This window comes from Clavelina lepadiformis, chromosome 8 (genome assembly GCF_947623445.1).
Source record: "Clavelina lepadiformis chromosome 8, kaClaLepa1.1, whole genome shotgun sequence".
Taxonomy (NCBI): Eukaryota; Metazoa; Chordata; class Ascidiacea; order Aplousobranchia; family Clavelinidae; genus Clavelina; species Clavelina lepadiformis.
The window spans coordinates 3,006,259-3,021,278 of NC_135247.1; the positions used below are offsets into that span (position 1 = coordinate 3,006,259).

At 35.9% G+C, this 15,020-nt stretch overlaps 3 protein-coding genes across 3 annotated transcripts; 2 read left to right on the top strand and 1 right to left on the bottom strand.

Moving 5' to 3' along the window:
• Positions 1–1,528: 1,528 nt before the first annotated feature.
• On the bottom strand, positions 1,529–7,041 carry LOC143469686 (IQ calmodulin-binding motif-containing protein 1-like). Its single transcript, XM_076967469.1, has 11 exons — positions 6,849–7,041; positions 5,902–6,017; positions 5,533–5,706; positions 5,099–5,295; positions 4,806–4,976; positions 4,478–4,628; positions 2,905–3,115; positions 2,562–2,710; positions 2,325–2,450; positions 2,027–2,183; positions 1,529–1,922 (listed from the first exon to the last, which is right to left on the bottom strand). Exons 1-11 carry the CDS (start codon positions 6,949–6,951, stop codon positions 1,747–1,749), a joined length of 1,731 nt encoding a protein of 576 aa, XP_076823584.1. The 5' UTR covers positions 6,952–7,041; the 3' UTR covers positions 1,529–1,746.
• Positions 7,042–8,002: 961 nt separating this feature from the next.
• LOC143469742 (COMM domain-containing protein 5-like) lies at positions 8,003–11,887 on the top strand. The gene is made up of 4 exons (XM_076967548.1): positions 8,003–8,183; positions 9,360–9,546; positions 10,981–11,203; positions 11,402–11,887. Exons 1-4 carry the CDS (start codon positions 8,066–8,068, stop codon positions 11,501–11,503), a joined length of 630 nt encoding a protein of 209 aa, XP_076823663.1. The 5' UTR covers positions 8,003–8,065; the 3' UTR covers positions 11,504–11,887.
• Positions 11,888–12,131: 244 nt separating this feature from the next.
• LOC143469082 (beta-1,4-galactosyltransferase 4-like) lies at positions 12,132–14,673 on the top strand. Its single transcript, XM_076966642.1, has 5 exons — positions 12,132–12,734; positions 12,938–13,071; positions 13,281–13,496; positions 13,685–13,882; positions 14,275–14,673. Exons 1-5 carry the CDS (start codon positions 12,180–12,182, stop codon positions 14,501–14,503), a joined length of 1,332 nt encoding a protein of 443 aa, XP_076822757.1. The 5' UTR covers positions 12,132–12,179; the 3' UTR covers positions 14,504–14,673.
• Positions 14,674–15,020: the final 347 nt, after the last annotated feature.

Consider the following 15,020-nt stretch of genomic DNA (forward strand, 5'->3'; position numbering starts at 1 on the left):
AAAAGTTATCAGCGTCAGCACGGCCACCAAACCCAATTTGGGGTCTCTAATCTCTATTATATGCGTGTGTAGCTGCAGTTGAATATATCTGCAAATAACTTTTGCACATAACTGCACATAGCTTCACATATCAATATTGGCTGCCCATTGCACATAGTTTCACCTATAAGCAAATAGAGCTCTGCAAATTGTAGCAGGTAGCGGCTAAATCAATCGTTTATGACACTTAACAATATACGGAAAAACATCACTTCAAATTTTAAACAAATTATAAACAATTTTAACTCTAAACACATTGCGGTCTGCTAGGCTAGGCAAGTTTATATTGTTATTGGGCTTAATGGCTGTACCAGTTGTTATCAGTAAATTAATAGGATCAGTATGCAGTAGGCTATTTTCCTGCACGTTTTAAGCTAGCCTTGTTTTTGTCACCTTTTACCGGTGCATTAGCCCATGCCCGCATGCTGCTAGTGTTAACAAAACAGCTAGTCCAGGCTAGTAGTGATTTTTCGTCCCCACCGCGCCAATGACGAAAAAAAAAGATTGCTTGATTGATTAGTCTTAAATTGTTAATCACTGATTAGCACCATTTCCGTTACATAACCTAAACCTGACCGATTTCCATCAGCCAGATATGGTCATGTAGGAAAATTGCCATTAGACTCACAAGAGAAGTCAGCTGATTCCTTGTTGACAAAAATTACGTAATTAACGCATCGCTGGTTTTAGTTACGTCACCAACACCGACAAACAATTTTTCCAAATTTAGGGCAACTGAAAACAATAGCAAAAGGGTTGGTAAAAAGTATAAGCATTTTACATCAAAAGTTCATGGTATAACCAAAGGTTAGTACAGATTCTTAGTAATCTTTGGTATAACACAACGCAATCATGAACTAATTGTATTGCTAAAGTTTTGCAGTTTGCGATTTAGCGCTCTAGTCGGGACTACGTATATTATGACATAGCAAATTCGCATGGCATTTGGAAATCATAATAATGATAAACTATCAAAAATCGGCGTTTCTGCAATAACACTTCAATCGACCCCTTGAATTAAATACCGTTCTGTATTGAACTGCAGAAATTATTCAACCAATTTTATTTAAAAAAAAAACACAATGAACACAAACAACCTCGGTATCGGGGGCTCCAGTGGTGAGAAATTATCGAATAATTAAGTCGTGCAAAGAGTAATACTATCCTCGGTTACGTCTTTGTTTAATATTTCGATACTATATCAAAGATAGATACGTGATAGGAAAAAGGAAAGCTTTGCTTTGCTGGACTTTAGGTAATATGAGTACGGTGTAAGAAACGAACAATAATAGACACCGTGCTGGGCGAATTAATCAGCCTTGTATTGCATGAGCATCGCTGCCACTCACCTCAGCTTTTTGACAAGGATCGCGTTCCCATACTTAACTGTGCTGTATTTCATTTTTAATTTTGCTGGAGAGAAAGCTGTTACTGTACTTTCCACATCAAGCGCAATACAAAAAACTATAGCTCGATCGCATACAAAGGGCATAGTAAAGGTTTTCTTTTTATTACACGAATATATGTCAAAAAGAAAATACTCAAAATAGTAATAATTCTCTAAAATAAATGGAAAACGAATAAAGCGGAGAAAACAAGCACAAATGTGACTTTAAAAAGCATTTAAAAAGCAAAGTTTTTGTGCCTAGAGCTGAAAAGCTGCCAATTTGAAACATAATTATTAATTTCACTTGAGATTTCCAAAAATTACCAGCCGTCCAGAAGTGTTTCATCATTCCCATCGTTTAGTTGTTTCCACCAAGGTTGCGTCATATACCTCATTTGTTTATTGTGTTCTAATAAAGCGGCATGCTGAATAACGCCAGAGTTGCACGATAACTGTTCGATAAAATTCGTGTCTGCTTCGCCCAAGGTAGGCAAGTCTATAAAAATACAAAGAAGAAATCAAAGAAATTGAAGTTGAATGCATCACTGAATGAATCAACTCACGGACACAATAACACGGCGGAGCAGATTTTGCACTCACGGTTTAGGATCTCTTGTTCGGTGTGAATTCTCGCCAATAACCCCTCTGTGCGTTGTTTCTCTCTTTCAGCAAGAAAATTTCTTTGAAAATAAAGCACCAATTTTTCTTGGGCCATCTTGTGAATTTTCTCCGCTTCTTGTCGGGACACTCCAACTCGCTGATGACAAACACAACAGCAAACTTTCATAAATGGCAAAAATTAATCTCGCCACAAATGGTTCGCAAAGTATTATACGGAGGTGGGGAACTTGCAACCTGTATTACAACAAACATTTGGGAACAATAGGCAAATATCCACCTTATTGACAGTTTGCCATCGTTCTATCTCCTGTAAATAGTGTTTTCTTCTGTCTTCATCCACCATACTTTCATCTTTTATGCTACTTAACCTGGACATTTTCTTCTTTTTTAGAAACTTTCTTACCTGCAACAAATTTAGCTTTTTTTACCGGGCACTGCTAAACTGAAATAACAATTATACACATTCTACAACACACTTTTAACATTTTGTATTATTTTGCTCATGGTTAGGCACCTCTTTCTGGATTACAGTCGCAGCAGCACAACGCTGCTGAGTAGCCTGTTTATTGCGATAAACTTTACGCTGTCGAAATGCCTTCCAATGTGCTTGTATAATGACAGCAGCTTTGCTTTCCTCACTCTTAATATAGTTTGTCACCTTTCCTGTAAATAAAAAAAAAAACAGTTCAATGGCTATAACATTCAAATGGGAAAAAATCTACATCTTCAAGAACAATTTATTTTAGCTACATGTGTAAGTTCATAAGACTCCAGCGAAAAGGAGAAAGTATTGTTTCTCGTCATACAAGGGCATTAGCTAAATAGCATGTCAACTCCACGATTCGGGTCAACATTACCAGCAGGTACGATCTCTAAAGAGTGCAGTTGCTCCTCCCGTTTCTTTCTGAAGGATCTTCTCCTCTCCAGCTGATCTTCTGACTCCTGCATGCGTGCACATCTTTTCTCTTCATCCTTGTTTTGACGTTGCTCTCTTTTCTTTCTAAAATTTTGCTGCAAAACTGGAAGTGCTTGCTTGAATTTTTTCAGCTGTGAGCGTGTTCTCCAACCCTGAGGTGATAAATTGGTAAGTGTAAAAAATTATTTTAAAAACTGGAACATAAAGTCAAATTATAAAATGTTTATTCTCCTTTTGTAAACTGTTTGTGTAGTTTTAATCTTTCAAACATGTTTTGGAAAACGATTTCATTTTATCTATCATGATGCCCAATATTCCTTGATAATAAACTAAATCTACATAACGCCTGTTTACCAGTTGCAAATGTGATTATTAGGGCCCGCAAAAGTCAATAAAGTCAAAATTTTTTAAGGACCTCGTCTGACCACGAATCAAAGAATAAAGTTGTTTTCAGCACCTAGGGCAGGGATGTCCAACCTTTTATTATAGTGGGCCGCATTGTCACTTGAAATAATTGAATGGGCCGCAAAACCTATTAAATTTCAAGAAAAATAGGTACATAAAGTACATACTTTTGGAGTGAAAATGACTAGCGGGCCGCACAAAAATCTCAGGCGGGCCGCACTGTGGCCCGCGGGCCGCAGGTTGGACATCCCTGACCTAGGGGATTGTTACTAAGAAGTTTATAGGTCAAAATAAAGTCAAATTTTCAATAAAGTCAAAATTTTCAATAAAGTCAAAATTTGTCAAATTATGGCTTTTGACAAAGTTTTTGTGTTTCTTGAGAGTAATTTTTGTAAAAATCCTCGTGGAAGCATTGTAAATCAGGAACTGCGACACAATTAAACCATATTAACCCATAAAAACAGGAAATAAGTCACAATGCCCACTTGGATCAGCAGTAACTTTTATCGCAAATTGTCCATTGTTTATTCATTGTTGCGTATTTAAATAATTCTTATAAAACACTTCCTCTTCATAAACGTGGTCTTTTCGAAGATCAACAGTTTGGATTTTAGGAATAGCCTACTGACATTCCGTATTAGGCTACAAAAATGCCTAAGCAAGCTAAATCGTCTTCAGCAAAAGTTAGACAGATTTGTCAAGATTTTTCTGATTAATTGTTTAATCTGCTGTTTATTAGAATTTACCATGCGGAGAAAATCGAGGCAAAGTGCCTTTTTCACAAGGACAAAATAACACAAGCTACCTAAATCTATCGCCAAAAAACACGACGCACTTTTTATAATCCATAAAACACCTTGACTTTTCGACAAAATATTACGTTTGGGTCTGAAATCGACAAAATGTTATGTTTGGGTAACTGGAGGAAGAACTGTGGCCTCTACAAATAAGCAATTTCGTTAGGTCAAAATAAAGTCAAAAAAAAATTTTTTTAGGTCAAAATAAAAATGGCCCTAGTGATTATACAAAATTTATGAAGTGTACGTAGAATCTAGTTTTACAGCATTTTGTGTTTTAGTCTATCTCTAGCAAGTTATTTGCGATGCCACCTTATAATAAGCCCAGATGGTGATGGCTGCTTTTCTTTGTCTGATATGATTTGCTGTTTGTGCAGACCCAGCGTCTAAAACGGCAATTAAATGAGATAATTCACGATCAAAGCCATGTCCATTCCACTTTCCAAGAATAACTTTTAAGCCTCTGAAAATCAAGATATCCACTGCACTCTAGGAATTCTGCTCAACTTTTAGACATATAAAAAGTATTACAAAAAAGGGAAGTTTTTTTACAAATTTTTATGTTAATGCAAAACCTACAAGATGCGACTCAACACATTGTAATTATTAAACGCAAAGTATGTTTAGGAGGTGGACTTACTTGTAACGTGTCACTATGAATGGTACAAGTTGATTGTGAGCGTCAGACATTGTTGTAATCAGTCGCGCAGATGCTCGCGCAATTTCCTTATCTTCTGATGCAGTCAACTTGAAAATAACTTCATCTAAAAATGCTTGCAGATTTCCTTGTGTAATCTGAGATACAGCGTTCCTAAAATAATAAAAATTACACATAAAGTTTACATTAATATTGGCGAAATAACCTAAAAATTTTAAACTGATCTAAACGATCAAAAACTGACTAATGTAAATGGAGCGGAGTTACAGTTTAACCTGTTGACTCTGACACATCTCTGAACAAGAGAAATTGTTTGAAGAAAAATTCTTTCCTCATCCATAGCTAGTCGTAAAAGATCATTGGAGTTCAAAAGTGTTGGGCATAAATAAGGATGGGAAGTTATAAGCATTGTGAGAATATGAAATAGTTCTTCAGTTAGCTCAGCATCAGTTTTTGATTGTAAAGGAGGTTTCTGGGAAAATAGAAAATGGGAGTTCAGTTACGTCGATTTCTATCATTACAAAGGAAGTGAACATAACACTCTTCATAAATTTTTTTTATTTTTGTACACTCACTTAACATAAAAACACAAAACTTTTAACTTGAAAATATGTGTTAACTCTAAATGCAAGGTTCTTTATATAAAGCGGATCATTTCATATAACTATAATTCTTGGTTAACGCATGACAATGACATGTTAATCAGTACCTTTAAATTATCATTTATTCTTTGCTGAAACTGTCTTAGTATCCTCATATAGCTTTGTATAGCAGAAGGTAAAGTGGAGTGTGAAAATTCTTGTGATTCGGTTATATCCAAATTACAGCAGCATCCGCAAAGAATACCAGCGATAGAAACAGCCACTTCTAATCCCCCACGAATCTATTCCATAAAAAAATTATTATTTATACTTGCTAAAAATTTAAAGAATTTTGAAGATAATAAGAAATGCAACAACAAGGAAGAAATGCAAAAGGAACACAAAACAAAATAAAATAACAACAAAATGAAGTAGATATAAAACACATTTTAAACAAAGTATGTAAAAGATTTATTAAAAGTAGCATCATATCGTACCTTGGAATAATCATATTTCAAAGCGATTGCACACCATGACAATAAATCATACTTCCATATGCTTCTCCTCAATATTCTCTGTTCTCTGCTTTCATTAGGGTATCGTTCAAGAAGGTCTAAATGAGTATAAAATCAAAAAACTTAGACCATCACATAGCCCACAATTCAGCCAACATGGACCAACATCAGATATATCCATTTCGATAACACCAATTTATAAGATGTGCAGATTGAGTGAGTAACCCATTTAAATTTGGCAGCGTCTATTTCACTGGCTGGCAATTACCGACTTTGGAAATAACTACTAGTAATATTAGTAAACAGTTAGCCAGTTACACAGTTGGTACTTTCTTACCTCAGTAAACAGCGGCCAGTGAAATACAAACTTATTTCAACTAAGAACCACATACTAATTTTTCCAAAGTGTAAATTAACCGAAAACTAAACCCTCCGACTCAAACTCTACCTTCTTTTTCATAACGAATTCACGACATTTAATCTGCTGAACTTGATTTGCTGACATGACGTCACAGTATCTTTAATGTAACATACATTCTGTACATAAAGTTATAATTCACATCACGTCAACTAGAGCGAGCACAGCAGTTTAGATGTCCTGTAAGATCAAACACTCTAATCACTCCGAAAACAAGCTGTAAATTATAGCAATGCAATGTATAGTAGCATTTGTTCAAAAGTCAATATCTTGTTTAAATTTATTTTAATACAAAATCCACCTCAAACATCATTCATCAGGAACATACTGTGCCATATAAGCTTTTAAATATAAACCGCAAAAGTATTGTCCTGTAAAATTTCAAACTTACTATAAGGTAACTACATTACGGTAAAAGGTGCTGTTTATACTGAATTCGGACGGACCACCTGGATGACAAACATTCAATTCGAAAAGGCCGTTCAGCAACATCAAAATAAGAACCACTCACCTTTTAATCGCAGAAGTAAACCAGGAATTTCTGAATTTGCTGCTTCAGCCACTAACACAGCAATTTCAATCACTTCTTTATTTTCATCTTCGTTATCTGTCATGGTGTTGACCACCTGTACATACTAACTATCACAGCAGGTATATTTCAGTGAAGGCTGGATTTTAAAATTCAGTATTATGAAGCTTGCTTTCAACGCTAGCAACACAGCAAACCAACGTTCATAGAAATCTTCAAAATATGTACGACTTAGAACAGCAGCAAAACAACACTTTTGTTTCTCCTAAATTGTATAAAACGTAAATTAAAAAAAATTTATCTCTTTAAGTTTTTAGCTGGATTCTTTTTGGTATTTTTGGCAAAATACAGCAGGCATATTTAAAGGTTATGAATTTTATGCTTTTTGTTTGATTTCTATGTCATTTTTATTTTTTGTCTGATCCAAAATCCCCTTTTACGCAACTTTGTTATCATAAAAATTTTGTATATTCATTATTCATTCATTTTAGTTATCGTTTTCAGTGTGGGGGACGAAAAATTGTGCTGACGCAGGGGGTCGCAAACATATTAGCAGTAATAATAATAAACGTTTTGCAGTTTTTTCCGGCTTTGTCTGGGACAACGGGCAACGGCCATTAGTTAAACGCCCCAGCCTTCATAACTTTCTTTGGTGATAATTAATTTAGCCCGAATGTTATTATGCAGAATATTTCCAGCCGATCTTATCCAGTACAAATAAATATCTAATTTTTATAAATTGATTGAGCTGCACTTTAGATACCCTACCGGTACCAAGTGGTTCCAATAACCGCCACACAAGCAGGCATAAACATTTTATTAAATGAAAGCTAACATGTTTTAAACACAAAACAGAAATCATGCAATAAAAGTTGAGTGGTAACTTTATGAAGGTTAGTCACAGTTTACACAGTAACAATAGAAAATAAGTGGTTAAAAATTCAAGTTCAAGTCCCATCAGCGGATCAGCCTAAAAGAACAACTCTAACCACCGACAAACGACTAATCTTTCTCAAATCTTCTAATATTCTAAACCTAGAATACGAACCATAGCCTAGTTAACTTTTACAACAAATGTGAATTATAGTCCAAACACTTATCCTTCACAAGGAAAGATGAAGTTATAAATATTCTTGTTTCTACATTAACTACTTAAGTTCATCTTAGGTTGATTGTTAATTTATTATAAACCAATTACAATGACTGATCCAAGGGAACGGAGTTTTTTTATTGGTAAATCAACACCTGCAGAAGTTCGATTGCTTTCAAAACATCTCAAGACTACTAAAAAGGAAGTGTTTGATAAGTTAGTTACAGGTAAAAAAACTTTTTTATTTATGTCAAAATAGCATTGTAAAATCTGGTAGATAACTTGGATGGATTAAATGTGGTTGTACTTGAACTATCATTACGATTTTATTAAGAAAAAGTTTAGTGCTCTGGCCAAAGATCATCCACCAAAGAACCATTAAACTGTGTACATTTACCAGGCCATTACCTCTTTACTTCATTACTTCAGCATTACTTTACAAGGGCATTACTTCAGCACTGAATTGAAATAAAGTTTTAGTCTGTCAAGAATCAACCTAACTATCTTTAATTCAGTGATTATTATTTCGGATGCTTACATAAATTTGTATAAACTTATCAAACATTCATATGCATTGATCTCAGCGACTAGGTTAATACATGTGATGGGCCCCGGCCTAGGAAAGTATGGTAGTTTTCAACAAGAAATCGTACGTTTAAAGTCGCAAATTTTAGCATAATAGCATTCACTAAAGCTTTAATTTTGTTATTTATTTTAAATCATTGCTCAAACAAACAGTTTTGCCTGGTTTGCGTATTATCAATAATTTGTACGTGCAAAAGCTCGGCATTCATGTTGCTGAGTCTCGTGGATGCATGTTCCACGCTTTCCACTTTATGGGTTCAGGTTAAGACAGGGATTAACTGTGTAGCCACAATATACCATTATTGCCCAACTATGAAAAATACTTGGCTGAATTATTCTGCTTTTAGTCTGCCACAAATGTCTTTACAGAGTTTTTTTTATAATAACTTGTCCTCTGATGGCTTGATGCATTACCTGCTGCCTGTTGTAGGTCACACACTGAGAACTTGTTGCAAGGAAGCAGTCCCCAAAGCATTAAACATTAATTCAACCAGGCTAAACTGAAACAAAATTATGAATACTTGTTACTAGTGACTTAAGCAGGCATAAAGCTTAAATACAAAGAAAAAGATATGGCTTCATTCTTATTGCTATTGAACTCGTAGTGATCAAACAGGGTTTGTGACTCAACGTCACACTAACTTGGTTTAAATTGCACCCAGTTTGAAGTTTTAATATTGAAGGTTGCCGGCCCATGATCACGATCATTTTCTGCTGTTTTTGTTACACTCTTTTTATAATAAAGGAAACCAACTAGATATTTTTAGTTTTGTTGTGGTTAAATTTAGATAAAATTTGAGTTGCATTTTTGTCTACAGTTGCTTGCATGATGCTTACAAGTGGTGACGCCAATCATGAAATGTTTTCTGAAGCAACAAAAAGCATTGAAGCAGAACAAATTAAGCATTTATATCCAGGAATATTAACAATCGTCCGACGGGGAGCGTGTGTGCCAATGAATTTGCTGAAGGAGAAAGATTTCCTTTATGATCTTTCGGAGATGAAGTGAATACTTTTGTTTCAATATATGTAAATCACTATCATTATGTAGGCTGCTGTAATGTTTAATGAGTGACAAACCAATTTCCATGTTTGACTGTGCCACTACTGTATGTCGTTTTAATGTCATGCGTTAACGACACAATGCTCTGTTTCGATGATCGTGGTGAACACTTTCAAATTTAAGCTAAACCTTGAAATAAATTAAAAATGAAACAAATTCCTTGAGTAGCAAGGAATAATTGGCAAGTTTAAGTCGTGAAAAAGCTGAGGTTTCAATCTGAGGGTAAACATTTCCACACCATACCATTTCTGCAACACGGCGATTTTTCTGGAATTGTATACTCCATACAATATCTTGCAATGTTTATGGGCTGTTGTATAAATGATTTTAACATACGTAACTTTTTAAGTGAATCTGAATAACTCTATTTTTAAGTGCATCAAAAGTTATTCTAATTTCAAGCTGAGTGCACTCAATAAATTACATTGAATAATAATTAATCAAAAATTGGTAAAAGATATCGTTTAGCTTGGATCAAATTTATAACTTAATTTGAGAGTTTGAGTTGATTGGAAAATTGCCCAATCACTTGAGGCTTCACTATAAATCTATATTTGCATACTGCAGGAATAGGCCAATATGACCCAAACCTGAAAAGATTCGCTGAACACAAATAAGAATTCTGGCGAACCCTAATACAATATTAGTTATAAATTTTAAGGGTCATTACCTATCTAAATGCTGGATTTACCCAAACTGTATAATAGGAACCCTATCTAAAAATTTTGGCAAATTTTTCAATTTTATTCGACATTAACGCCTTAGCTCTCAAAATTACCCAAAAACTTTGGAATTATTGGCAAGTTTTTATTTTTAGCCTGCTTTCTCTTACGTGGTAAGATTATTCCGGTGTAGATATATGGCCAGGTTCTCAATTTGTGGGCTTTGGTGAGAAATGATGATCTAATTTGCTGGTGTAGCATAAGTACAGTACAGACAACATTCCTTTTGACAAAGGTCTTTACCACTGGAGTTTGATTTCTCAGTTATCATTTTATCATATTTTTTGAAACCCAGTACATTCAGTGGTGGGGTTCAAATATTTTAACATCCGGTTCTCTCACTAGCAGCATGCCATATTGACCCTGGGCCAATATATATAGGCCTATACATACGCTTGTTAACAACCGGTTCGTGGAAGTCATTGAAAATTCCAAGAACCGGTTTGCACAAACCGGTGCAAACCGGCAGAATCCCACCACTGAGTACATTGTTTGGTGATCATGTCATGTTGAAGAAAATATGGGCAACATCTAATTTTATTGCTTGTTGCTGATATGAATAGATTTAAGATTTGTTTGTGTTGACAGTCATAATATTCTTGTTTGCACGTCCGGAATACTTTGCGTGAAAACTAATAAATGATATTCTTGAAGAATTCCAGAGAAGTTTCATGATTCCCTTGTGTCGGCTGTGTTTGGGGAGAGCAGGTCTTCCTTGGATGAAGCAGCTTATTTGGGCCGACCTCGATTACCGTCTATTGAGGAGTTTAGGTGGAGGGTTGACGTTGGAATTTCAACAACATCTCTTAAACGAGCACTGGAACCAACCATCTTATGCAATATTAAAACTGACAAAAATGAATCTCATACGTTTGAGGTTAATTAGTACAAATACAGCTAAGCTACATTGAACATTTTTTAATGGATATCATTTATTGGTAATCCATTTCAGCAGCAAACACTGCGCATAGAAATATTTTTCAAACTCAGATTAACATTTCAATACTCCACATAATTTTTATTTATTTTTGTTCTATATTTTAAATATAATGTTTTGTGTGTTTCTTGTCGGTAGATGTCAAAAGAAAAATTTCATGAATTGAGGTATGCCGTTGCAGAAGTTCTCAATCACATACAGCAGCTGGAAAAGCGATCTGTTCTTAAAATAGAAACTTAAATACATTTCCTCACTTGATTTAAACCAACTTCAATCAAGGTTTGGCGCAGTCTCTTACACAAATTAAGATTTGTTTTGTTGCCAATTCTTTGCTGAAGCGTTTTCATCTCTTCCGATCATTGCTAAACCCTAATTAGTTATGTCGAAATTTAATGTACATCTGTTATTATGACACGTCATCACCATGCCAACCTTACCATGATAATTGTCTCCAAGTTATTACGTATTGTCACGTGCAGTTTGTTCGCAATTGAAAATCAAAAAAGTTTCATGGACAACCTATGAGAATATATCTATGAGAGCTGTGTTGGCCAGGGTTTTGTGATTTTAACGTGCAATAAACCACTGTTATATTGTTTTAACAAGCAAACTGTGTGTTGGTTTTGCGTTTCATTGTAATCTGGGCAGCCTGTGATGCAGGTGCGAGCAGATTAGCTCTTACAACTAAAGCACACGATGCTTTGAGGTCTGTAAGGAAATGATAGTCTATGACAGCGTGGTCCAACTTCTTTTCACCGCGGGCCTGCAGTTGGACCACGCTGGTCTATGATATCATTATACGGAAAGGGAAGTCTTATAGCCAATACGTGGTGATGTACTTGAGTTAAACAAGTTTTTTAGTATTGTGCATTCTGTGTAACAAACGTTGCTATTAAAAGCGATTTTAGGTGTAAAAATGGGAACAACTTTTCGCGTTTCTCGCATAATTTGTGCCATAATTCTGGTTATTGCTTTCCTTGGAGTGATTTACCTGTTCAGGCACGGTCGTAGAAGTGAGGGATCTCATGGAAGATATGCGGGACGAGGAAATTCGAACCAACGGTATGCACATCACCATCCAAAAAATATTGTTAAGGCTCATCATGGGCAAATTTCAGACGGTTTAACCGGTCGGATCTATAGCATGGGAGCGGCAGTTATGTCCAAATTTGGAGTTTCAAAGAACGGCCCGCATCATTCAGGCAGCGGCCATCATGATACCTCAAAGTGGCATCATGCGTCATCCAAGCGGCCTTACAACCGACATCATTATCACCATCATGGAAACCATCACCATTATTACAGTCACGACTTTCATCATCATCGTAACTACTATCGCCATAATCACCATCATCACAATCATCCCATCAGTGGTTACTCGAAATTGTTTATCCGGGATTCCCCACAGTCGATACTGAAGCGTGAAGAGGAATACGATTTGCCAAAGAATAGTTTGTTGTCATCATACCGAGTTAGTTTTTTCCTTGATAATTGAGATAGTTCCTCCCTTTTGAAAATTTTCGCTGAAACCCGCTTTCATCAGCCGGTGTCACGGACAGCTGCAATGATAGAAAGCATATGTAGGAATAAGACCGAACAGTGAATAAGCAACTGTCTTACTTTATCTAACTAATATTGCAATCGTATGATTTGGGATATTTGCACTTTTTGCAGAACCTAACACAAAACCCTGAAAATGTCACATTTTGTGACGTCGCAGCAGACAATCCTTACCTTGAAATGGGTGGAATATACAGACCAGAAGGCAAGGTTCCACGAGCAAAAGTTGCAATCATCGTTCCTTACAGGTAGCCTACAGAGCTTGCTTTCTTATTTTAAAAATTGATTTCTTTTACTTTATGCTAAAGATATTACTTTTATATTTGAAGCAAGTATTTTTCAGTGTAAGTAAGCCATACAAAGACACACAATTGACTGACTAACCACACAAAATTTCAGCAAATAAAAGTTTACAGATTTTAATAAAAACATATTTCTTACTAACGCGACTTGTCAGGAGAAGGTGGTATCATCTTCGAATGCTACTTCATTACATTCATCCGGTCTTGCAACGGCAAGGCTTGGAGTACGGCGTATTCATCATCAACCAGAACGGAACTGGAGTATTCAATAAAGCTTCGTTGATGAACGCTGGTTTTCTTGAGGTTTCTAAATTGGATGAGTACAAATGCTTTGTCTTTCATGACGTTGATCTCATGCCAGAAGACTACAGGTAATTACGATTCAGTTACATTGTCGTACATCGTTGAACACATAGGCTAAATTTTAGTAATTATTTTGACTGCATGAAATAGTCTAGAAAAAGGTATTTATTTCCTAAATTCAAAAAACTGCGAGCTATGTAGTTTGTTGCTAAAAAAACTGTTGCAGACTTTAAAAGGAACAAAAATTTTTTGGCAGATGCATGTACACATGTTCCCCGCATCCAGCACAAGTGCGCCATATAGCGACAAGTATCAGTAAATATCGGTATAGACACGGACCAGGAGTCACTATTGGCGGAATATCAGCATTTACCAAGCGGCAAATGCAGACGTTAAACGGTTGGTCTAATCTCTTCAAGGGCTGGGGTGGTGAAGATGACGATATGGCGTTAAGGTTTGTGGCCCTTCGTTTGTCCTCTTTTTTCTCGATTGCTAAACTGTTCCCTCTAAGCTGCGCGCGTGCGCAAATGCGCAAATGCGCACTGCTGACACGATCTCCGCGCACAGAAAATCTGTGCTGCACACAAGAAAATAATCCAACCTGAATCGAAAATAAAATAAACGCCACACAGTGCGCATGTCTGATGTTGCTCACAGTGGCCCAAGGGACCGCTCAGGGAGTTAGTGTGTTTGCTCAGACTCGTGAAAAATTAGAGGGAACATTGTTGCTAACTAGTTATCATTTCTCTTTTCCGTGTACGCTTTAGTATGAATGGCTGTCCGTTAAGTGGTTAATTATTGATTTTCAAGTAATCGATTAGGAAATAATCAGTTCTCAAACCACAGAATCATGGCAAGAAAAATGAAAATCCGCCGACCGACCATGTCAATATGTCGCTTCACATCACTTCCGCATCAGAGGGACAAGGGAAATCCCCTTAATCCAAACCGTTTTCGACTGTTGCACACCACGGCTAGCCGAATGAAAACGGACGGCCTTAATTCGGTGAAATATGAAGTGCTGAGCATGAAGAAATACGCCACTTACACTAACATCACTGTAAACATTCTGTAATAACAACTGCTGCAAGGCATGATAATTATTATGCCGATCATAATCGGCGCACTGTCAGGTGTCGCTTTGTGTTTCTATGTAATGTTTTTCAAGTTTATGATTATGTCATGTATTTCGCATCAGAGAAATTTCATGGAAAAATTTTCAACAACACCAACCAAGCAAAATAATTTAGTGTATGTTTACTATGTAAGCAATCACTATAACTACGTTTGTTAAACAGAGAAACAACACACGGCGAAGACGTTTTGACATTTCCGCCATTAACACGAGATTGCCAAAATCATAGCATTTTGAATTCATTGGTAACGCACAATAAGCTTGTATAACCTTGGTTTAATCAGTAATATAAACTACTCAAATGTATTACAAGCTTGAGTAATACTAGCCATGGCATACATGGCTTATCCGAGCATGCATTTCGTTGGGTGAGCTAAATAAAGATATGAATTGGTGCTCGTGCTCTCCTATACATTTTCACTGTAAATCTTCCAATTATCCCACACTACTTTGGTCA